This window comes from Chlamydotis macqueenii, chromosome 7, assembly GCF_036417535.1.
Source record: "Chlamydotis macqueenii isolate bChlMac1 chromosome 7, bChlMac1.mat, whole genome shotgun sequence".
NCBI classification, from domain to species: Eukaryota; Metazoa; Chordata; class Aves; order Otidiformes; family Otididae; genus Chlamydotis; species Chlamydotis macqueenii.
In genome coordinates, this window is record NC_141562.1 from 24,750,317 (window position 1) to 24,773,402 (window position 23,086).

Sequence of the window (23,086 nt, forward strand, 5' to 3'; positions counted from 1 at the left end):
TTTGAGGGAGCCTTTACCCTAGGAGCACAGCCCCGTACCTGCTGCCCAGGGTGGAGGTTCAGTTTTGCTCACGGTGACTTTTTGGTCCCTTCCCTGTCCCTGCTAAGCTATTCCCACCTGCCTGCCAGTGGCTGGTCCTGCTTTTGGCATCCTGGGAGTCTCAGGCTGTTTTTCCAGCCCATGGGTTCATTGTGTTTTTCGGGAGCAGCACTGCTTGATCTGGTCTTTCCTGGCTTGTCACCAGTCTCCCTTGCTGAAGCGTAGTGCTGCCTTTGCTGCTGCCAGCCGGCGCTGCCGCTTCCCGCAGGGCTGAGCTGTGTCACCAGCCGGTGCTGTAGGACCAGTTTTGTCAGCCCCAGCAGATCTGCTGTCCCTTCTGGGCTGCCATCTCCTTCCTTCATCACAGGTGTGGGTTGCATCAGCCCTCCATCACTGCTGACCTTTGCAGTGAAGGATGCAAAGAGCCATCCAGCCCCTCAGCCTCCCACGTCACCCGCTGCTCCCTGCCCTACTCTGCTGCGGAGCAGAGCAGCCCTCCCTCCTCCTCCTCCTTCTCTCTCAGAGCAATTCCTTGCTCTCCCTCGATGCTGTCCCCACTCTGGCCATGACCCACTGCTTGTCCCCAGCAGCCCGCTCTTGTGTCCCTGCCCTGTGTGGCAGAGCCCAGGCGGGCCCCGCAGCTCCTGTGCAGTGGTCCTGTTCCTGCTGCGCAGCCTCAAAGTGCTTTGCCCGGTTTCTGCTGGGCCAGGGAGCTTTGCCTGAGTGCTGGAGAGGAATTCCTGAGGATGTCTGTGTGGGCAGCGGAGAGCCCCAGCACGGAGCCACAGGACACTGTGTGGGCTACGGGGCTGGCAGCAGTGTGGTCTAACTGGGCAGCAGTGTGGGGCTGTGTGCCCCAGTCCGTGGGCAGCACCTCTTGTGGGTCCAGAAATGGAGGAGCACGGGGTCTCCCCATCACGTGGCAGCCCAGCCAAGTGACAGAGTTGTGTCCAGTCCCAAGGTCTCCGAGCCCGGTTCCCTCTGTGGGGCAGTGAGTGCAGTTTTGCCCTTGCTTCCCTTGCAGAGCCATTGGGGCCAACCCCCTGTACTGCAGCTGCAACCTGCGCTGGCTCTCCAGCTGGGTCAAGACTGGGTACAAGGAGCCAGGCATCGCCCGCTGCGCTGGGCCCCCTGACATGGAAGGCAAGCTGCTGCTCACCACCCCTGCCAAGAAATTTGAGTGCCAAGGTGAGAGGTGTTCCCACTATCTGTGTCCATCCATGCCGTCCTCAGGCAGGGCAGCAGGCATGACAGGGAGCTGGGCTGCCTCCTGCCCCGTGCCCAGTAGAGGGATGCTCCATGAGCCTGGAGGACTCCAGCATTTCATCCGTTGAGCTGCCCTGTGAAGGAGGAGAACTGGCATGCTTCTGCCCCCTTACCTGGCTGGTGGCACATCCCTGGTGACCAAGCAAGCACAGGGCTGTGCCATTGCCTGATGCCCGGCCCCTGAGCAGGGCAGGCTCTGCTCCCAGCTGCGGCTGGGGCTGTGCAGCCCATGTTGGTGCCACAAATGGACGCCTCCCCATCACTCCCCACGCTGACAGTCATCTGTCCTGCAGGCCCACCCGCCCTGAGCGTCCAAGCCAAGTGCAACCCCTGCCTCTCCAGCCCCTGCCAGAACCAGGGCACCTGCCACAACGACCCCCTCAGCTTCTACCGCTGCACCTGCCCCGGTGGCTACAAGGTACCCTGGTCCCGGGGGTCCCCAGCAGCGGGGAAGGGGGCAGCACCGGGGAGCGGGGCTCGCTGTCTGCGGGAACCCCCTGCATACTGTGGTGCCTGGCCAAGTGGTACAGGGCAGGGGGAGCGGGACACAGTGCTGTGGCACCCTCCCCGCTCCCATTTCTCCTTCTTTTCCCCAGGGCAGGGACTGTGAAGTGGCGCTCAGCGGCTGCTCCTCCAACCCCTGTGCCAACGGAGGGACCTGCCAGCCCCAGGACGGGCAAGGGGATGGGTTCAGGTAAGCGCCAGACAGGAACCCATGGAACATGGGTGTTCGGGCAGTGACGTGAAGCCCCGGCATCCCACAGAGATACAGTCTGATGCTTCCTTCCCCTCCTGTGTGCTCCCTGGGACAGGTAGCTGGGATATCACGTTCACCCAGCAGCCCCAGCCCGTGCTGCCTGCTCTCTGCTTCCCTGTGCCCCCCAGCCCTGCAGGGTCCTGGGCTGAAGGTGTGGTGGGGAGAGGGGGTCCCACTGCCACGGGAGGTATGGGGAGGCAGAGGGTGGCAGGATTTGGGGCTGGGATCCAGCTGTTGCAGCAGGGCTGACTGTGTAGGATGGGGTAGGATGGGGCTATGGGGTCGCTGCCGCTCTCTGCAGAGCTGCTGTGCCCCCGTACAACCCTCGCTACCCCAAACACTCCAGGCCATTCTGGGAATTGGGGTGTAATTAGAGGCTGAAAATAGAGGCAGGCTGGTGGTGAGGAGGTGGGATGCGCAGCTGCCTGGCCCCCGTGCTGAGTGGCCTCTCAACCTGTTGTCGTGGCAACTCAGCATCCTCCCCGTGTGCTCCACATGGGGCTGCATGCTGTCACCCTCCCCTGCGCCCATTATTCAGCAGGGGGGCACCGGACCACGCTCCCTAGAGCCTCTTAGCATGCATGCATACTCTGCGCCAAGATCCTGTGCTGGTGTTTTTGGGAGAACCACCCCAAAACACTCCGTTTCCTGCCCCCTGACGCTGCCAGGTGCCTGTGCCCAGCAGGCTTTGAGGGCCCGAGCTGCCGTGCCACCAGCGACCCCTGCAAGGAGCACAACTGCAAGAACGGGGGCTCCTGCATGCCCAGTGCCACCAACTACACCTGCTTGTGCCCTGCCCGCTACACAGGTACCCGGACTGAGGGCTGGCCAGCCCCCAACCTCGCAGGCCTGGCAGGGGGATGTGCCTAGTCCTTCTCCTTTCTTACCAATGAGGGCTAATAGCTTCTCTGCCTGCTCCCGGTGCGCATCACGGTGGCTGCTGGGCTCCTCTGGGCCCAGCTGCCTCACGTTTGTGTATACCCAGCTGAGCCCCCGTGCCCTGGGATGCCCTCGCTTCCCTGGGGTGAGCTGCCTCTGGCAGAGTGGAGCCCTGTGCCTGTGGCAGCGTGAGCTGTGGGCTCGTCCGCTCCCTGCCTTGAGCTGAGCCTGCGGGGTCCAGGGCTGCCCCTCTGGTCCCAGAGCTGCTGGGCACCCCCTGGCACCCCTTTTTCTGCCCTGCAGGGGATTTCTGTGAGCAGCCACCTGATTTCTGCTCGACTGAGCTCAGCCCGTGCCAGCACGGCTCCACCTGTGTCTCTACCAGCCAGGGGCCCAGGTGAGCCCCCCTCCCTAAACCGCTTTCTCCTGGCTGCCTGGTGGGGAAAATTTGCTTTTGGGGGGCTGCAGCTCACAGGCTGGCAAGGGGGCATGGGGAAGGGGATGCCAGAAAGAACAGGCGCCCACCAGCACAGGGAGGGGGAAGGAAGGGGTGGCTGTGAGCCCCCCGCCTGTTCCAGGTGTGAGTGCGCACCCGGCTACGTGGGGAGCAACTGCAGCGAGGACTTCGACGACTGCCAGGACCACCGGTGCCAGAACAACGCCCGTTGCCTGGACGAGGTGAATGGCTACTCCTGCCTCTGCACCGAGGGCTACAGGTACTGCCGGGGAGATGGGGGCACTGGGGGTAGCGGGGATCGTGTCACTGTGCAGGGGGGACCAGTCTCAGCTACCATGTCCGTCCATCTGTCCATCTATCCATCTATCCATCCATCCTAGTGCAAGAGGAAGGAGTGGGGCTGGGGCTGTGGGTTCCTGGGGATGGACACTGAGGGGAGCCAGCGTCCCAGAGCAGGGCTCAGCTGTCTGATGCCACTGGCTGAAGAGCCTCCCCAGGGACCCCAAAACAGGGGGGTGCTGTCAGAGCCCCATGGGGTGATGGGCAGTGTGTAGGGCGCTTTCCCAACCCCGTGCCCAGCAGCACCCTTGGCCCTGCAGCGGCCAGCTCTGCGAGATGCCACCCCGTGCCACTGGCCAACCTGGCCTCTGCGAGCGAGCCGATTGCCAGAATGGGGCCCCGTGTGTGGAGCGGGGCGCCCGTGCCCTCTGCCAGTGCCTGCCTGGCTTCGGTGGCCCCAAGTGTGAGAAGCTGCTGGGCGTCAACTTCGTGGACCGTGACACGTACCTGCAGTTCACCGACCTGCAGGACTGGCCCCGGGCCAACATCACCCTGCAGGTGAGGGCTGGGGGGGGGGCATGGGGGCATTGGGGAGGGTGGCATCGGGGATGCTGCCATGGGGATGTGGGCTCCCTCCTCTCCCTCTGCCAGGTCTCCACAGCTGAAGACAACGGCATCCTGCTGTACAACGGCGACAGCGACCACATGGCCGTGGAGCTGTACCAGGGCCACGTCAGGGTCAGCTACGACCCTGGCACCCACCCCAGCTCAGCCATCTACAGGTACCTGCCACCCCTTCCCCCTCGCCAGGGACCATCATCCCCATTGCATGGGCTTGCGAGGAGGTCCCTGGTGACCCAGACCTTCTCACCAGTGCCGAGACCATCAATGACGGGCAGTTCCACACTGTGGAGCTGGTGACCTTCGACCAGATGGTGAACCTCTCCATCGATGGTGGCAGCCCCATGACCATGGACAACTCGGGCAAGCACTACACGCTGAACAGCGAGGCCCCCCTCTATGTGGGAGGTAGGAAAGGGGCTGGGGGAGATGGGGGGGGCCGCCAGGCATGCTGACAGCCCTGCTCTCCTCAGGGATGCCCGTGGATGTCAACTCGGCCGCCTTCCGCCTCTGGCAGCTCCTCAACGGCACCAGCTTCCATGGGTGCATCCGCAACCTGTACATCAACAACGAGCTGCAGGACTTCACCAAGACGCGGATGACGCCGGGGGTGGTGCCGGGCTGCGAGCCCTGCCGCAAGCTCTACTGCTTGCACGGCATCTGCCAGCCCGCCGGGGCCCAGGGCCCCGTCTGCCACTGCGAGCCCGGCTGGGACGGGCCCCACTGCGACCAGCCCCGCGGCGGCCCCTGCCAGGGGCACAAGTGAGTGCCCTCGCCCCCTCGGTTGTGCTGGCACCGCGCCGTGCCCCGCTCGGTGCCAGTGGGCCGTGCGTGCTGGTGCCGTGCCGTGCTGGCAGGTGCCTGATGGTGCCGGCTACCCGCAGGTGCGTGCACGGGCTGTGCCTGCCCCTCGACGCCCTCTCCTACAGCTGCCAGTGCCACGAGGGCTACCAGGGTGCCCTCTGCAACCAGCCTGCCGAGCCACCTGACCCCTGCCACCGCTGGCCTTGCGTCCACGGCCACTGCCGCCTCACCCCAGCTGGCCAGCCCACCTGCGAGTGCCACAGTGGCTATGCCGGAGCCCTCTGCGACCAAGGTAGGCACCGGGGCAGTGGGTGCCCAAGGTGGGCAGCCCCACGCCAGGGCGCCAGGCTGAGCGTCACTGTCCTGCAGAGCCGCAGTGCCGTGGGGAGCCGGTGCGGGACTACTACCAGGTGCAGCGGGGCTACGCCATCTGCCAGACGACGCGGCCGGTGGCCTGGGTGGAGTGCCAGGGGTCCTGCAGTGACCCTGCCACCGGCTGCTGCACCGGGCTGCGGCTGCGGCGCAGGAAATACGCCTTCGAGTGCAGCAACGGCGCGACCTTCGTGGAGGAGGTGGAGAAGCCCAGCAAGTGTGGCTGCAGCCAGTGCCTGTGAGCGGCCACCGGCCCTGGAGAGCTGGGGGGCTGGCAGGGACCCCCCCAAGAGCCAAGGACCTTGCTTTGCCCTGTGGCCGTGGTGCTGCTGTCTGGATGTTCCCGAACCGCAGCCGCATTGGAGGAGCCCAGCAGAGGGTAGAGCTGTTGCATCTAGAGGGTTGGGAAAAAAGAAAAGAAATGGGGGAAAAAAACTGCCACAAACAAAGCAAATGCATAGATAGAGAATTTTCTAAGAACTGCAGCTACACGGATGTATGGATATACTGCAGCCGCTCTGCCCAGCTGCTCCCTGCCTGCTCCCTGCAGCACTCTGCCTTCCCTCCCAGCGCAACCCCACAGCCACGGAGAGCAGCGCCCGTATCCTCTGCGTGTCCCCTCCCCAGCAGCTCTGTCCCTTGCAGCCAGCTGGGCGAGCTGGGGGCTTTTCCAACACCTGAGACTGGAGCAGACGTCGTAGAGCCCGGGTGGGCCGTGGCAAGCCAGGGCTGGCAGAGGGCTGGGTGGTGCAGCTGGCATCCCGTGGTCCTGGTGAGCCCAGCTCCCTGTCCTCTCCTCCGGCACCCCTGCCCTCCTTGCTGAGGATCTGCCATCGCCCCAATGGCACCTGCAGCGAGGAGCTCCCTGCTGCCAGAGCACCCCAATTAATGCCACCAGCTCCATGGTTGCGGCCTGCCCCACCGGTGGCACCCCCGGGCTGTGCTTGCCGGCCAGGCTCTGGGATGCACAGAGGGGGCCACACTGGGTGGAGCAGGACCAGGGTGGTCCCAGGCATGCTGAGCAGGGGCACAGGCAGTGGGGTGCAGATGTCTGGGGGGCTCCCAGTGCCAGCTGTGCCATGGGGTCCAGCACTCTGCCATTAATGTGGAGGGGCCTCAAATATGGCCGGGACAGCCAAGCGGCTTTGCTCAGAGGTGGGAGCTGCACGGGGCAGCACAGGAGCCCCTTTCCTAAAGGCTCAGCCCTGGGGGGAATGCTGCAGCTCAGCAGTGGTGCCCCATGTCCCTCTGGTCGAGTGAGCCAGGGCAGGAGGCTGCTGGGACAGCCAGGGCGTGGGTTTGCTGTGCCCAGTGCCAGGGCTTGAGCCTTGGGGGTGCTGGGGCTGGTGGGAGATGCCCAAGCCTGGAGCTGACATCGCTGCTGGGGCAGGTCCTGCCAGCTCCTGGACTTGGGTGCTGGTGCCCAGGCACCCCTCGAAGCCTGCAGTGGATGCACTGGGCTGGTGTGGGAGCATGGGGAGCCTGTGCTGGGTTACCGGACACACCTGAGCTGTGCGTCCTCCACCAAGGATGGTGGAGGCCTGACATGGGACACCACACAGCTGGACAGTGCGTCACCACATCACCTGGGCAGACGAACTCCTGCCAGGGCTGCAGCCCCAGATCTCTCCAGCTCACTGCTCCAGCTCATCAGCTTCAGGTCTGCAACAGCAGCTGCGGCTGGGCTCCAGGCAGCTCTTCTGGGTGCATCTGGCTTCATGGGTGCCATCATCGTCCCTGCTCACCACCGCATCCAGGACATTCCCACCGCCACGGGGATGTGTTTCTGCCACAGAACTCTCCACAGGAGTCCCCTCTGCTGCACAGAGGAGCCGGGACGCGTCTCATTTTGCCTGTAGCCCGGCCGGGGCTTGGTTGTGTTGTGTTTCTGTTCTTGCTGTAAGCTAACCGCTAAAGTATCTCTTTATACAGAATACTTACAGATTCTAATATATATTTGTATTTCATTTTGTTATAGTATTTTTATATGTTCGGGGTCAACAAATGATGTTTTCTTTTTGTTTACAGATGCTACTGGGCAGGAAAATGACGGTGGCTTTGTTTGGCCTGTGGGGTTTGTGTGTGTCACTGTTGAAGACGCTGGTTTGTACTAGGCTGGCGAGAGAGGCGCTGAGCATCCTTCCGCTGGCAGAGGCTGTATTGTTTTAGGAGATGTTTGGTATTGTCTATGTTGTCTTCCATGTGAACATGACATTTATTCATTCAGAGGCTTGGCCTCTTCTTTCCTGGAGGGGAGAAGGGGGCAGCTGGTGCTCAGGAGCTGCTGGGCATAGGAGGAGGTGGCACAGGCTGGGGAGATGGTTGATGGCTACTCCTGGAGCAACACCAGCCACCTCGTCTTGCCAAAGCATTGCCCAGGTGGTGCCGGGACATGCAGCCCTCAGCCGAGGGCTCGTGGCTGGGGAGAGCCAGCATTATCCTTGCAAAAGGAGCCATCACTGCCTGGGTCGTACATGGGGCAGCATGAGAAGCTGAAGGGCCGGATGCCTGCTGCAGGGATGGAGGGGCTGAAGGGGAAATCGGGCACCTGTAACTCCTTGGGGAAGGGCAGCACCGAGGGGTTGCACTGTTCACACCACAAACAGAAATCTGCTCAGACACCGGCATAGGATCACTCAGATCCCACCCAGGCATTTGTATCCCCCCTCCAGAGTCAAGGGGGTTCCCACCTGGAGGGTGCCAGCCTGATCCCCTCCTTGTGCACTAACTCACCTTCACCCCTTGGCCAGTTACCACACCAAACAAGCGTTGATATCAAAGAAACGTTTAATAAGCTGCAATAAAATACGGACCTTTAGAAAGCTCAATAGGGTGAATATCGACAGTGGAGGAAGAAAAGAAAACAAGGTGGTGGGAATCCTTGAGGAGTTCAGATCTGAGTCAGGGACCTTTTACCTGGAACAAGAACACAACTTCTTCCATAGGCTAGGATGAAATAAAAGACAGGAGCACAGAGTTCACAAAATGTCAACATTTAGAGAGTCAATACATATTCAAAGTTCAAATGACCCAGCTCTTATAGCTATACATATTGATTTAAAGCAACTTAATATAATTTTATTTTATTTTTTTTTTTATATATACACTTTCAAAGGTTCATCAGGTGAGGTATGTAAACATTATCTAATGGAAACCCCTCTCCACATTTCCAACTGAGAATTCACAGCAGACAGTTCATTTTCCCAACTGGCAAGACAGTACTTCCCGCTCCCCAGCGCAGCCGGGAATGCCGTCCCAAGCCGCGGCTCTCCCAGGTGCAGTCACCGGCTCCCATTTCCCACCGCTGGTCTGTACAGTTCACATTGCTTAGGCTCAAACATACAGTACCGGACAGGAGGACTTTTCAGCTCAGTGTCTAAAATTCTTATAAAAACAAACAGAGAAACAAAACTTCCCCAGGGAAGCAAACACAGATGAAGGAAAAACATTTTTCATCAGGGTGGAGATAATATTTAAACATTGAGCATCTGAAGAAAAAATTATTGGGTTGTTGTTGCCTTTTTTTTCTTGTTTCTTTTTTTAACACACCTGTTCAAGGGCAAAGGAAGCATGGGGCTGGCAAGGGGTCCTGTGGGGCCAGGACCCAGCAGCACTTCCCGCTCCACCCTCCAAAGTCAGGGACCCACCACCATAAAAGTAGCAATGATCCTGCTGATGCTGGGGTGGAGGGGCACGGCCAGTACACACTCCCAGGCAAAAAGGGGTTTTAAAAAAAAAAAAAAAAAAAAGAAAAGAAGAAAAATCCAAACACGCTTAGGAAAAAATAACCAACTGACCTCAAACCCCCTAGAAGGAGAATAAAAACTCCAGAATGGTAAGCAAATAAGCAAACGACCTTCTGGAGCCAGTACTGGGATTTTAAGGGCAACAGCGGCGTGCTCCCTGGGGTCCCCATACCTGCAGGAAGCGCGGGAGCCCCAAAGGCAGCTGCTCGCTGCAGTGATTTGCTAGCGGGAGTTTGCTATTGTTAACTTCCTACCCTACCTCGGCTGTTTTGGGGTGGGTTCCCTGGGGGTGAGGGCAGCCGCCACCCCCCGCATTCCTGGGGACATCCCTTGGGCATCCTCAGGCCAAGAGATCCCCCCCCCCCCATCATGCTGGACCGAGCCCCCGCCGGGAGTGGGGTTATTCCCGCCTGGCCCTGAGCCCCGAGAGCCCCTGCCATCAATGCAGACATTATTACTACAAATCTTATTGCTTGCAGTGCCCCCACCCTGGGGAACAGCCATCGCGGCCGGCCACGGGAGCTTGCCGCCTCCCCGGGGACCGTGGCCATCGGCCAGGTCTGACATCATCAACATGAGATGAAGAGAAAAGAGTTAATGCTTCAACTTTGATGTGACATAAAAAACAAACCACACACCGCCACCGCCCCCACCCCACCCTGTCCCATCCCCCACCCCGCAGTAGCCAGCCCTTTGGTTGTGGCACGCTGGGCGATACAGCCCCACCAACCAACACACCAGTCAGAACAAGAACCTGTGGAAAGCCCATGAAATAAATATTTTAAAAAACTATTTACAATATTAGACCTGTGAGCACGAAGTGAGAGAAAAATGCTTTTTCCTGCCCCAAAAAAGCTTAAAAAGTAGGTTAGCATCCTGCCGCCTAGCACAACACTATCTTACATGGCACCTACACATAATATATATTCACATTTCATTTTAAAATTAGGTACTCTTACAAACAGACTTAGAAAACATTGGCTAGCAACGCAGCCCAAGGGACCACCCAGCCTCCGGATCCACACGGCAAATGCCGGCCGGCCGCATCCCAGCTCCTCCGGCTGCCCCCAAGCTGCCAACATGCCCTGAATCGAAACCGCCAGCTGCCCCCCGCCACCGCCCCTCGGGGAGAGGTTGGAAGTGCTCATGAAAGAGAGGGCTTGTCCACGGGAAGGGGAGGAGGAAGGATGGGGACTGTGGTTTCTGCTAAGCCTAGGGGTGAGCTTAATACAAACAAGAACTCCTGAGAACATCTTAGAACAGATGGATTCATTTCACAACCACCAAGCTAAAGGATGGGCTGAACGGACACTATGACACACGGCGGGGGGGGAGGGGGACACATGCATGATGCAGGGACATCGTAGCCTCATGGTTTGCTCAAAAAACCTACCGCTACAAGAAAAGCTGCAGTGGCGTTCCTGGGAGCCTACTCCAGCCTTGCTTCCAGGCCGTCTGGGACCCGAGGACGCCTTGGCTGGGGCTGAGCTGTCTTCCCCTGGCGTGACCACCAGTGGTGGAAAGGCGAGCGTCTGAGCCGGATGGCAGCCCGCACCTCCCTGCCGCCCCAGGCACTGCCCATGCCTGCAGGCAGCTGGGAACCACGGCTTTCCCAGTTGCCTTCAACTGGGAATGCAATTATCAGGCTGGAGGGAAACGAGCTGGAGAGGGAAACTGTCCATCAGCTAAAGCAGGGCAGCAGTACATCTGTGTCCTTCTGAGACTGCATCTCTATTTTCTGGGAGATTACTAGGGGCTGGCAGAGCTTTCAGAAACATCAGCACTTCCAGCTGGGACATGGGCTGAGCCACAGCTTTGCTCACCTGTACATCATCAAAAAGTGGCTCAGGCAGCCCACCAGCCCACTCGATCCAGCGCCACGTGGCTCCCCCCAGCCTGGGAGAGACGGGGACGCAGAGAGCAGCGGGGGTGAGTTCATCCCGCTCTTCCGGCTCATGGAGGATGACCAGCAATGCGGCGGAAAGTCTGCCAAAAGCATCAGTGCCGGCTAAACAGCTCTTTGGAGAACGTTTGCTGCAAAGGCGTCTCATTGACGCGCCGGCAGTCGAACACAGAAACACCACTGCACACAGCAAACACGAGCAAAAAAAGGACCTCATTAGTGATGAATTAGTGGTGAATATAAACACCTGGATACCCTGCACGCACCCCGTCAGCAGAGAGACCCATTCTGGGGCTAGCACAGTTCCTGCTAGACAGGACCCTAACAGCTACAGACAGCAGGAGCCATCCAGCGCTCAAACTTCTCTTGACGCAGCCCTCAGACCCCAGACAGATAAATTTTGACTCTGAGCTCAGCAAACTTAGCCCTTCCTGGAGGTGAGGTGAGATGGCTCCTGACCACGTGAAGTGTGAATAGCCAAAGCTGCTGCTGACAATGTGAGAGAGGAAAAGGCAACCAGGCAAATGAGAGAGGGGGGCCGGCAGCAAACAGACAGCAGGGACATCCGTGGAGGTGCGGAGCTAAGAAGATGCTGCTCCTGGTACATGGAGCAGGGAGCTGGGATGGAGACTAGTTTCAAGAACAGGATGAGAAAGTGGCCGGTAAAGAAAACCAAAGTAACAGAAAACAGGAATCTGTTTTGTGGGACGCAGCACTTGTGCTGAAATCGGGGCTGAGGATGTGGAGCAGGGAGCTGCGGGGTGGCCCGGAGGAGGAGGAGCGCAATGAGGCTGCGGAGCTGAGGATGGCACTGTGGTCGTGCCAGTGGGCAGCTCTGCACCGCACAACGCAGAAACACACTCCATGCCCGTGCAGAACAAGGCGATAAATCTCGTTGCTTATTTCCTTCCATTTATTAAGATCTTCCCTGTGCACATCTCCCTGTGCATCCCTTGCCTTGCGTAGAAGCTGTGTTTATTGGAAACAGGCTCACTCTAAAGCAGGGGCTGTGCCTCAGCAGCTCACCTAGCCCCTGCCTGCTGCAGAACAAACAGGAATGAGAAGCGCATGTCCCGAGTCATTAACAATGAGCAACAGGTCATAGATACAGTATTATCTCTATTTTCATGTCTCTTGTGCACTGTTCTACCTGAAATGTGGCTGTGTGGAGAGAGGAAACTGGGAAGAGAGTAATGCAACACAAGGACTGATCAGGAAAAAAAGGAGAAAAAATTCAAACATCTGAGCACTGATAAAGAAAATGGAGCTACCCAGGCAATGCCACCCTGCCAGGTGGTCGCCTCACACACAGACCTTTTAATTTGCTAGCAAATTAAATTGAAATTCAATTTTCTTGCACATTACAGCATTCCTCCTTCCTGCCCCAAAATAAAGCACTCACAAAACCAAGTGCGAAGCACATTAAAGGCAGGTCACGTAGTCAGCAAGACCTGGAAGCTGCTACTGGTGTCAAGTGGAGAATGCACACGGAGTGGCCAAGGGGATGAAGACGGCATCTCCCGGAGCAGCAACAGCAAGGAAAGGAGCCTGGCAAGGAGCTGGGGGTTTTCTCAGAGCAGAAAGCCTTAACGCTTTTCTAGAAATGGCGGCCACCCCCGGCCTATCTCACCCCTGGGGCATCCTCCCCTGGGGTCACCCAAAGGATTGCACAAATCTGAAATTCAGATAATTTATACTAAAGCACCAATATTCCCACCTCGAGGCGGGCTGGAGAGGTCGTGCCCCAAGTGCTTGCTGCAATAACTAAGCCATAGGCAATGGCTTCACCCTACCTGTCCCTCAGCAAACCCACCTGCTCTCCGTAAAAACCACCCACACGAGTTAAACCCACCACAGCAGCTGCGGGAGGAAATGTCCCTGCCAGCTCCTCACAAACAGCACGATGCAGAGGAGAATCTCTCCAGTTTTGCTCCAAATTGTATTTTTTAAATAAGGGAGGAAAGGAGGTGGCAGAGAGACAGCAGCTCCAAGCAGGGTTTAAGGGTCCCCTGTCCCTGCTTGTGTCCAAGGTTCTCCTCCGTCATCTGCCCACCCGAGCCAGGGGCTCACGGGGTACATGCAGCACACACCTGGTCCCAGGGACAGTCTGGGGCAACTGTATTTAAAAATGCTTTTCTTTGAAAAAAAAAAACCCCTCAGAATTATTTGCTTTATCTTCATTTGCTTTCTGAAGACAAGAATACAATCCAAGCCCAGCCCAGAACACTCTCTTCAGCCCCATCACGACACAAATCACACTCTCTGCCTTTCCTCATTAAAGGGAGCAGAAACTCAGGTTTACACCTACGAGGCACAGCCCGGCTCCTGTTAAAAGTCAGGAGGCTCTTTATGCAGATTTCGTGAGTGTTACTTTGTGCAGGACATGCCGTACCTACCGTGGGACAGCCAGGGCTGGCTGAACACCTCTGCATGCCCAGGGAGGGACAGAGATGCTGGCCGGAGGCGATCAGAGCCCGAGACAAGCTGCAGGCACTTTCTCAGCCCACGTTGCCTGCACACTGTCCAGCGTGGCCAGTGCCACCTCGCTCCCTCCCAGAGCTCTGCCATTCCTACAGCACCTGCTGTCAGGACTCTGTCCCATCCCAAGGGGACCTGCCTTCAGCACAGGAAATCTCCATCCAACTGAGCTGAAACAACAGCGGCATGACAGAAAACTACACACCGAGGCTAGAAATTCAAAGGGGTGGGAGGAATACGTTTGTCCTTTTAGCATGTCTGATTTCTCCGGGTGGCCATTCCTCCCTGGAGCTGACGCCTGGCAGGGACGCTGCCGGGAACCTCAGCACACTGATCCCACTGCTGCCTAAGCCAAGTAGCGCGCACCGAGCTGGGACAGACGCCCAGACCTGTGTGATGCCCGCTGTCTCTCACTCTCACCACGCTGATTCAACTGCTGCTGGTGCAGCCCAGGGCGCAGGAAGGGCAGCGGGAGGCTGGAGCAGCAGCACCCCATCCAGAAAGCATCTCTACCTGCTTTGTCGAGGTTTTTATCCTGATGAGGTTCCCACTCCTAGAAGCATGGAAGATGGAGAGCAGAACAGCCTGCATCTACCAGCAATTAAAAAATCAGAAAGCAAGAGAGAGGGAAAGCCCCACGGAGCATTCGGTGCGTGGTGCCCCGCACGGCTCTGCACGCGCAGCCCGGCGCAGGTGCTTCCAGAGCGATGGTGAAGGATGGAGAAAGAGGGGTTGTGAAGGATGGGAAAAGAGGGTGTGGTGCTGGGGAGCAGCATGAGGAGTGGAGGTGAGAGGGGTGCTCACATGCACGCCCAGCCCGAGGAAAGGAGGGGAAATCCCAGGCCTGCATCCCTGCGGAGAGGCTGCCCCAGCTGCAGGGAAGAGGATTGTAAGTACGGATGAGGAAGCAAGAGGGAAAGACAACCTGGTACAGATCAGTTATTTAACTGCCATCAGTGCCCTCCTGCCTCACACCTCTCCTGAAATGCTTTTAAATATTTTCTGATGGAATGTTTGACATATTTAATGCATGCAGTAAAAATTAAAGTAATAGATAACTTCATATTAATCTGTACAGGGACTGACAGGCTAGATTTAATCACTTCCTAGCTGTTCAGAGAGTTAACTTATTCTAGCAGAATTCAAAGGAAAGGTAAAGGATTTTTTTTTTTTTTAAATCAGCCATTTCATAGTAAGAGAAAAATGTGCCGCAGCCTCGTGTGCGTCAGCGCTGGGGGAAGGGAATACCTGTGAGAGAGCCAGAGGTGCTCTGCGAAGGGCGTGCAAATCTCAAACGCCCCATTTCATCCTCTGCACTAAATGGGGAGAACGAAAGATTTAAAGACAATTATCTGCTTCCCACCTCCAGTCCATGGGCTTTGGGATCTGGGGTTCAATGTCAACCGAGAAAAGCAATTCTAGTTGCAGCCAAGCCCTCTCTAGCCTCTGCCCCCAGGGCAGGCATCTCTCGAATGCGTGGCCTGCCCCAGAGCCTTGCTCTGAGCAGGGACAAGGAGCTGAGCAAGGACCAGCCAGTGCCTGTAAAGGCCGGGCGACTTCAGAGCCCGCGCGGTGCCCTCTCAGGCATTGCTGCTTTCTGCACGGGAGGAGGCTTCCATCGGGATTCACGCAAACAGACTTTGTGCAGAATGCTAAAGTGAAGCCGAGGCGATGCAGCAGCTGAGGAGGGTCCTTTCCACAAGTGCAGACCACCCCAGTCCCTTCTCAGCCATTGAGCATCCCTGCCCGGCAGACCCAGCGCAGGCACGCGCTCCGTGCACTTCTAACAGGTTTTTCTCAGAGGCGCCAGGCACCGTGACCCTGCTCTGCCACTGCAGACCCCCCCAGCCAGCTTTAAACGCACGGCAGAGGCCTGCAGAGCAGCCCTGCGAAGGTGTGGTGCAGGACAGGGCAGAGGCTTGGCCGCTTTCAGACTCCACGGCAGCAGACACAAGCAAGGACAAACCAACCGCAACTTGCCAGGAAAAAGGTGAAATGCAAACTACGGTAAAAAATAAACTCAAGTCAGTCCCTTCTCTCGACCCTGTTCCAACTGCAAATCCTGGCTTAGGAGGGCGCGAGGCAAGTGGTACGCAAGAGCAAGGGGTGAGGGTCAGGTCTCCCCTGCTGCAAAGCACCAACATCAGAAAGAGCTCGAGCCTGTAAAAAGAGAGAGGTTCAGCCTCCAGCCAAGTGCTGCGGAAACCGCTTTGCCGTCAGAGACCACAGAAATCACCACGAGCGCAGCAAAACGGGAGAAGGAGGTCTGTCCAAAAGCAGGGCACAGCAGGACCAATTCATCTCCAAAGCCAGCAAGAAATAAAGACGGATACAGCCCAGCGCGCCCGCCCGGCAGCAGGATGCGGCAGCCTGGTACCCGCAGCACCTCCTCCGCCCAAGCAGGACCTCCCCACCCCACGGGCCGTGCAACGGGGGAGCGAGGCAGCGATCAGCAGTACACACACCAGTAGCTAATTAATACTGTAACGCAGGTAACAGTATGGGACACCAGCAGCTGCTCCTAACGAACCGAAAAAGGACAGATTCGCCCTTCTCTCCCTCACTGATGGGAAATGGTTTTGGTTTTGCGTTAAATGCCACTAAGAAGACAGACGGAAGGAGGACTCTGAAGGAAAGGGAAATGTTTGCGTGCACCCAAAGGCTGCCGAAAGCTACTTCATGTGCACGAAGGTGGTTTTCTTTCTGCTACAGTACAAGTGCTTGTGCCTCAAGTATAAAACGCAAGCCTCCAAATCACACAGACGAGCTTCTTATTTTTATTTTTAAAGTGATAAATAAGGCACTGTACTTTTAACTAAAACTGCCTGGTTCCAAGTTTAAAAAAAACCCAAGGAACGTTCAAACTGCAGAAACTTCCTTCTGAACAGCAGAGCCAGACAGGCCGACCTCTTCTCTGTCCGAGACACATCTGCCGATGCCTAAAATCGTGGGCATTATCCTTTAACTGCGGATTTTTAAAGGCTTGCTACAGCTTATAAAAGCAGCTTCAGTTAATGCATGGTAAAGGGTTACTACTATACATCAGTTTTGTACATGGCTACCGGCTCTTTGCTATTTCGGGTCCAGTCGCAAGCGCTTGCTGTGCGAACAGTCCACTTTTGCCCTCAGCTTCCTCTTCCCCTGCAACCCGCCGCTCTCCTGCATCTTCTTCATGGACCTCGTCAGGGTCTTCCCACCACTGGGCTTCTTGTTGGCCATCTTCTGTGACCGCGTGGAGGACTCCCCCAGGGGCTTCTGCTTCAGGGACTTGGCCAGCTCCTCGTGGCCGGGGGGCAGCACAGCCCGTCTGCTCGTGTTCTCCTTGCCCTTCCGCATGGGGAGCCGCATCTTCTCCAGCTGCCTTTTTGGGGCTCTCCTCTCTTTCAAAGACATTTTTCTAGCCAGCTTACTGCTCCTCTCCATGGCAGCCTGCTTTCGGGTGGCGGGAGCTCTCGTATTTACTTCCGAATGCTTTATTTTACTGGCCTTCTTGGCAGGCAGTTTGTCCTTGGTGGAGGAGCTGGACCGCTCCTGGATGCTCCCACTCTCCTTCAGCGTCCTCTTCTTCCTGCTGAGCTGAAGGTCGGCTTTGGGCAAGGGGTCCTCCTGGGACCTGCCCTTCCCCTTCCGCCCCTTCCCCACCCCATCCACTGACAGAGATTTAGCAGGGAAGGCATCTGCTTTGATCTGCAAAGCCAACTTTGGAGACATAAGTGGGTTGATGCACACGCTCTTCCGGCTCTGCTTGCTCTCCAGGGATGAGTAGTCCCCCAGGCCATCGCTCCTCTTCTCTGCCTTCACCACGCGGTGCTGGGCTCGGAGCTTGCCCCGCAGGTTGGAGTACTTGCGCAGGATCCTGGTGCTGGCCTGCGTGGGCAAGCTGGGGACAGGCTGGATGGTTTTGTCTTCGCTCAGGTCCTCGCTGCTAGCGTCAGTGGGAGACATCTGGCTGGGAATGGTTGCTTCTTCAGCCTCTGCTTTATCAGCATTCTCCCGAATTCTGGCCCAAAGCTTTTGGTTCTTCAGGTTATTCCGAGCCGGGGTAGTGGCTGCGAACTTCTTCAGGTGTTTTTTCAAACGTTCAGCTTGCAGTGAGCTGGGATAGAGACTGGAGGAGGAATATTTCTGCATGGGGACTTTGATGGGGGGGATCTCCCCTGGGAGACGGGTGTTGAGTTTCTTCACGATCACAAGAGACCTGGTTTCAGTTGTCTCCAGGAACCACTGGCAGATGTCGGACAGCTTAAAGGCCTTCATAAAGAGCATCTGGACAGGAGAAAGCTTCTGTACTTCCAGTGACCCTCTACTTTTCCGCGTCCTTTTCTTGCTTTTCCAAATCTCTTTCAGTTTGTCTGCTTTGTTCTTTACTTTGGGGGTTGGCTGCACCTCCTTCTCCAGCTGAATCCAGCCCTTCTGAACTTTCATGTACTGGGAGTTGAACTCGGCAATCAGCTCCTGGTTCTCCTCTTCAGCACACCACTCCATGAACTTTGGTTTGCTGTCAGCCATGTCTACATCCTCCAATGCCAGGGAGTCGTCATTCCCTGAACTGCATTCATCCCTCAGTTTGGGGATCGCTTGCATAGACTCCTTCCCTGGTGTGCTCTTTTTTGCAGTGTCTACAGGTGTGGGCGCGTGTCTCAAGTTATAAAACTGCAGGGCGACCTTTTTATGCTTTGCGGTCTTTGCTGGTAGATGCTTGCTTCCACCTCTGCTGCTGGGACACGGAGGCGAACCGGCCACCGGCTCATAGCTCTCCAGCTTGCCCATGTCCCTGGCACTGTCGAAGCGCTCCTCATCCTTTGCGCTGGCATCGTCTGGTTTCACATCCACTTGCTCGGCATCATTCACAGGCGTGTTGCTCTCTGGAGGGAGGAGAATGCTTCTCTTCTCAGAATCAGCCTGGACGCTGATTTCTAGCATCTCACCTGGTTGACTTTGGCTGCTGTTAGCAGGGGGGTCATCTTTAGAGGAAATTTCTCCCTCTGCCGCAGTCTCTTTCGCTAAGATGTTTTTATAGGTTTGTCTGGTAGTGACACCATTCTCCTCGCCTGGCCGCTGCTCAGTGATGCTCTCTGGCACCTGCCCAGCGCCTGGCCCCTCGCTGGTTTTGAGCAGCGCGTTGGGGAAGCAGTCGTTTGGGAAGTGCACAGATGTTGCCCCATCCAGGTGCACTTCTCTCTTGAACCGCTTAGCACCAGGGCTCTTGGAGAGTTTGATCTGAAGGCAAGGAAGCTGCACAGAGCTGGAAGAACCAGCATCCTCAGCATGGCCCTCAGCAGGTGACTGGGATTCCTGGCTTCGGAGACGCCGGTCCGATGCCACAAGCACTCTCCTGCTTTTCTTTCGCTTCTTGTCTAGACTGTCTTTAGAAGAGACGGAGTCTTTCCCTGCAGTGTCTGCGTCATCGAGTTCAGGCAGCATTTCCCCTTCAACAGGCTCTTTTTCACCTGCTGGGCTGTTATTCCGCACTGCATCCCCTTCTGAGATTTCGGGGAGGGCTGTGCTAGCTGGGAGAGCCTCCTCTTGCTCAAGGGAGCCATCACCCACCACGCCCGGTAATTCGGCTTCTGGTTCAGCATCGATACTTTCGTTCACATCCACACACTGCAAGGTGGCAGGGAGCTCCAGAGCGCTCTCCCCATCCAGGGGGGCAGGGGGCTCATCGGGAGCCTGCCGGCCTGGAGAGCATGGGGAGGGCTCTACCAGATGCAGCCCGCAGGGCTCCGTGTCTCCCGCGCTTGGAAACTGGGCAGGATCCCCAGCACCATCAGGGGCCAGGAGTGCTGTGTCCATGGCGGTGGGGGGTTGCAAGGCAGATTTTGGCTCCGGGCCGGTGGGAAGGTCCAAATCAGTTTGTACATCGGAGCCTGGACAACCTTCCTCCCCGCCGGGTGCTTCTGAGATGGGAACGGCAGCAAAATCGACAGCCTGCCCGCCGCCACTGCCATCCCCAGAGGAGCCCAGGTTGCTGCCAGCCTCCCAGGGGACAGTGCCTCCCGCTCTCGTCCCCCCTCCTTCCGCGGGAGGGGAGCCGGGGGGCGGTGAGCCTGCCAAGCTGTCCTCTTTCTCGGGGCTGGGTGGAGCAGAGAGGGAGAAGAAGGGCACAGCCATGGAGGGTTCCCTCGAACGCAGCGCCCGGGTATCCCGGAGCTGCATGGAGCCCGGCTCAGCTCTCTCTTTTGTTTCTCGGCTAGTTGGTGCCCCTTTAGCCAGGAGCCTCAGGGAAACCCTCTTCTCGCCTTCCCGTCCTGTCCCTGCAGACCCCCCCACCGAGAGCACCAGGGGTGGCTTAGCGCTTACGAGGGTCTCTGTTCGTAGTGCTGGGCTGCTCCCCCTCTCCTCTGCCCGGGAGTTCTTAACCAGCGTGCGGACAGTGGGGAGCTCGCAGCACTCCCCGTTGAAGTAGTACCCCCGAGTGCTCTTCCGTGCCGTCTTGCGGGATGACACGGACCGCTGGCTCTCGAAATGGCACTCGGTGATGGGCTGGCTGATGTAGACCACGTCACACTGGTTGTCGTAGTCGTTGATCCTCAGGCCTGACGCCTTCTTGCTCTTTCGAGTGGATCTGAGGGAGGCTGCCTTGGCGCGGGGGTGCCCACCGGGGGTCCGGTGGGTAGCTGGCGAGGCACCGGCAGGCAGCCAGCCCTCTTTGGACTTGTCGAGCGGGCCCTTGTCAGCTGGGTGCAGGTGGCAGCCTGCCTTGCCCTTGGCCATGGCGTGCAGGTGGTTTTCTTGCTTTGGTCTCGCATCTTGTTCTTTTGCGTCTAAGTCCTGGTGCAAAGATGCTTTCGAGCTGCATTGTAAGGTGTTCTCTTTGTCAGCTCTGCGAGGGGGGGTCACCGCAAAGCCAGGATCCCAGGACTCTTCTGACAGAGCTCTGAAAGAGCTCTTTTGGGATCCTAGACAGCTGTCTAAGCTGTCCTCGCTGCCGTTCACATTTGCCACTTTGACCGAGATATAACCTTCCACGAGAGTCTTACCTGCTAGCTGCTCTTTATTGTCCTCACACTTTCTGACACCGGCTTCTTGCTCGTGTCCAGCAGTTTGCTGCCCTTCCAGGCTCTTTGCGGCATGATGGAAATTCAAAGAGGAAGAGTTCAACATGCTGAGGTATCCTTGAGTGAAGCTATCCTTTGGACTAGCAGAACGAAGCCTGGTGACGGGGAGCTCGGAGAAGTCCCTTCTCAAAGCAGGACTGGAGCTCTCTGCTCTGTCCAGAGACTTCAGCTCTGCCGGCTGCTTCGAGGCTTGTCCCGTAACATGCAGGGGGCCATCGGACCCTGACTGTCCCGGGTCCGAGGAAGAAGGGAGCTTTGATTCAGTACAAGTAGCACCCTTATCCCGATTTTCAGTGCTTCGCTGGCTACAACCGGAGCCACAACTAGAGGCCTCCATGCTCCCGGATTCAGACAACTGCTGGCCTTCAGAGTCTGGTTGTACTTCAGTGTATATGTCGTTTAGCACACGAATGAATTGCTTCTGGTGATGTGTACACAGTCTGACCATAAACTTCTCCAGTGGAGACTTCGGCTGATTGTTAGAGTCTATTGCTATTGTCTCTGCTGCATCCTCACTAGAGAGACAAAGAGAGAAGCAATCAGTAACATGTCCCAGGGAATAAAAGTTTATGCTGCAAAACTGGAATAACCCTTCTCCCACTCAGGCAAATGGCTTGCCTGACCTCCAGGTGAGATCAAGCATCCTGTTGTCACGGGGCTGGCAGGCATCCCTTCAGTCCCCAGCACACACACTTACATACGCATACTGCTGGCAGGACATGGACTGCGCTTTTGTTTCCCACTGCCAGAGCACCCATAATTACACTAGGGCATCCTGGTGTGCAGGTACTATGTGAGATGTTCAAAGCAAACCTAAATTTCCCAGTGAGAAACAGTATCTGCACACTGCCTGGCGTAGAAGGTCCAGGACCCACCAGGATGACTGCACACCTCTGTGTTCTCGATATGCACAGCCAGGCTGGGTGGGAGCAGAGTAGCGTCCCAGCTGGGCAGCCAGATGCCAGAAATCTTGAACTACCGTAAGTCTTCAAATTCTGCTTACGTCTTGGTGGCAGAAGATGGGTCTAGGGCAAACTGAGCAGATCTGAGCCTCCTTTGTAACTGACGCAGAAATTTTGGCGAGCTCCCAGCCCACAGGACGTGCAGGCAGCAATGCACCCTTCCATGGCGTGGTGCCTTGCCATTTGCTCTGACCTTTGATTTACTGCCATCGAATAAAGCAGCTCTGCAGCTGATGGCCTGACTGCCAACGTGCAGTCGTCGCTCAGAAAGGCGTGCTTCTGCAGCACAGGATCACTGCCACTAGCAAGCTCTCAAACCGAGGTGATCATCATTTACCTGCTTGGCAGAGGCAACTAATTAGGACTTATTGGCAGAGAAGTTAAGGGATAATTACCCAGTGCTTGGATGAACTCATCAGGAGTGCCATGCCAGGTGCTGTTATCGAGACCGTATCTGTTCCCAACGGCAGCACAGGCGATTCCCACCCAGTCCTCACCACGCTGAGGGGGCTGTGCGCCTTGGCACCCACGCTGCCTGGCACAGCAACACTGAGTTGCTTTGCACTAACAGTTGCACTTTGCACCTCCTGGCCTTGAACCAGAGGAGTGAAAGTAATTTCTCCCCTCCTGCAGCCTTGCTCTCCCCCAGCAGCATTGGTCACCGACCTCGCACACTCAGCTGGGTCGAGGGAGGCAACGCTTATCACAGGGTTTGGGACCAGGGTGGAGAGAAGCAGCTTTACCTGGAGCAGGTTTTCCCTCCCAACGCTGCCAGGCACCGTGCTCAACAGGTGGACAGGGAGCAAGAGCCCCAGCTCAGAGGAGCCATCAGCAGAGAGGAGGAGGAGGGAAAGCCGGGGACCAGAGCCGGCTGTGCTCGGCGGCGGTCAGTGTGCCAGAGCCGCCCTGGGCAGCCCTCACCTGCTGCTTACTTACTGCTTGCTGGCTGCTTTCTTTGAACCGACAAGCGCCGGGGAGGCACCTCCAGCAACCCACTTTCCTCTGGCTCAGGTCTGCTCCCAAACTCTGCAAAGGGCAGCGAAAGGCACCCAGGGGCCACTTCGGGCTCTGGGCTGGCCAGGTGGCACCCGCTCTCCTCTTCGCCCAGAAATGCTAGGTTGCAGCCAACCCTGAGCATCTGCTAGCCAGCCCTTTACTTTCCAGCTTGCCCTAATTTTTAAGGATAACGAGGCTTCGCATCTCAATCACGGCCACTCATTTTCCTTAAAGGCTTCTTGGGCAGGATTTTCCCAAAACCACCCGGAAAGGCTGAGCAAGCTCGCCTTGCTGAATGTGCCCCGGCACCTCCAGAACCTACTCCCGGCGTCAGTGATAAACAACGTACCTCAAGAGTGCTCTACTACACCCGGGCGAGAAAAAACCGCCCTCCAGCAACCGTCTCAACTGGTTCTACCTGGTGCACTTTTAATTCACAATGCCTGGGATTAATTTAAATAAAAAT

The 23,086-nt window shown here is 57.2% G+C and overlaps 2 protein-coding genes and 2 long non-coding RNA genes across 4 annotated transcripts in view; 2 read left to right on the forward strand and 2 right to left on the reverse strand.

Annotated features, from left to right (window-relative positions):
- The window catches only part of SLIT1 (slit guidance ligand 1), a 58,972-nt gene extending 53,013 nt beyond the window's left edge, over positions 1-5,959 (forward strand). Inside the window, exons 26-37 of the mRNA XM_086752228.1 lie at positions 1,064-1,227; positions 1,599-1,723; positions 1,902-1,999; positions 2,731-2,870; positions 3,245-3,338; positions 3,520-3,657; positions 3,998-4,235; positions 4,329-4,459; positions 4,552-4,706; positions 4,772-5,060; positions 5,183-5,394; positions 5,472-5,959. Of these exons, the coding sequence (XP_086608354.1) occupies positions 1,064-1,227; positions 1,599-1,723; positions 1,902-1,999; positions 2,731-2,870; positions 3,245-3,338; positions 3,520-3,657; positions 3,998-4,235; positions 4,329-4,459; positions 4,552-4,706; positions 4,772-5,060; positions 5,183-5,394; positions 5,472-5,716 (2,029 nt within the window). The 3' untranslated portion in view covers positions 5,717-5,959. The remainder of the gene's footprint in view (positions 1-1,063; positions 1,228-1,598; positions 1,724-1,901; positions 2,000-2,730; positions 2,871-3,244; positions 3,339-3,519; positions 3,658-3,997; positions 4,236-4,328; positions 4,460-4,551; positions 4,707-4,771; positions 5,061-5,182; positions 5,395-5,471) is intronic.
- Positions 5,960-6,453: 494 nt separating this feature from the next.
- On the forward strand, positions 6,454-7,700 carry LOC147600105 (uncharacterized). The gene is made up of 2 exons (XR_015259064.1): positions 6,454-7,373; positions 7,503-7,700. It is a non-coding gene; the product is annotated as an uncharacterized LOC147600105 (long non-coding RNA).
- A 543-nt stretch (positions 7,701-8,243) lies between these two features.
- On the reverse strand, positions 8,244-15,199 carry LOC147600106 (uncharacterized). The gene is made up of 2 exons (XR_015259107.1): positions 11,044-15,199; positions 8,244-8,420 (listed from the first exon to the last, which is right to left on the reverse strand). It is a non-coding gene; the product is annotated as an uncharacterized LOC147600106 (long non-coding RNA).
- Positions 15,200-16,355: 1,156 nt separating this feature from the next.
- LOC104475792 (uncharacterized) lies at positions 16,356-21,171 on the reverse strand. Its single transcript, XM_010115361.2, has one exon. The coding sequence runs from the start codon at positions 21,108-21,110 to the stop codon at positions 16,674-16,676; it is 4,437 nt and encodes a 1,478-aa protein (XP_010113663.2). The 5' UTR covers positions 21,111-21,171; the 3' UTR covers positions 16,356-16,673.
- Between the last annotated feature and the right edge of the window lie 1,915 nt (positions 21,172-23,086).

Bases quoted from the DNA above. Each gene is read 5' to 3' on its own strand.
- LOC104475792 (XM_010115361.2), bottom strand. From the start codon at position 21,110: ATGGTCAGACTGTGTACACATCACCAGAAGCAATTCATTCGTGTGCTA.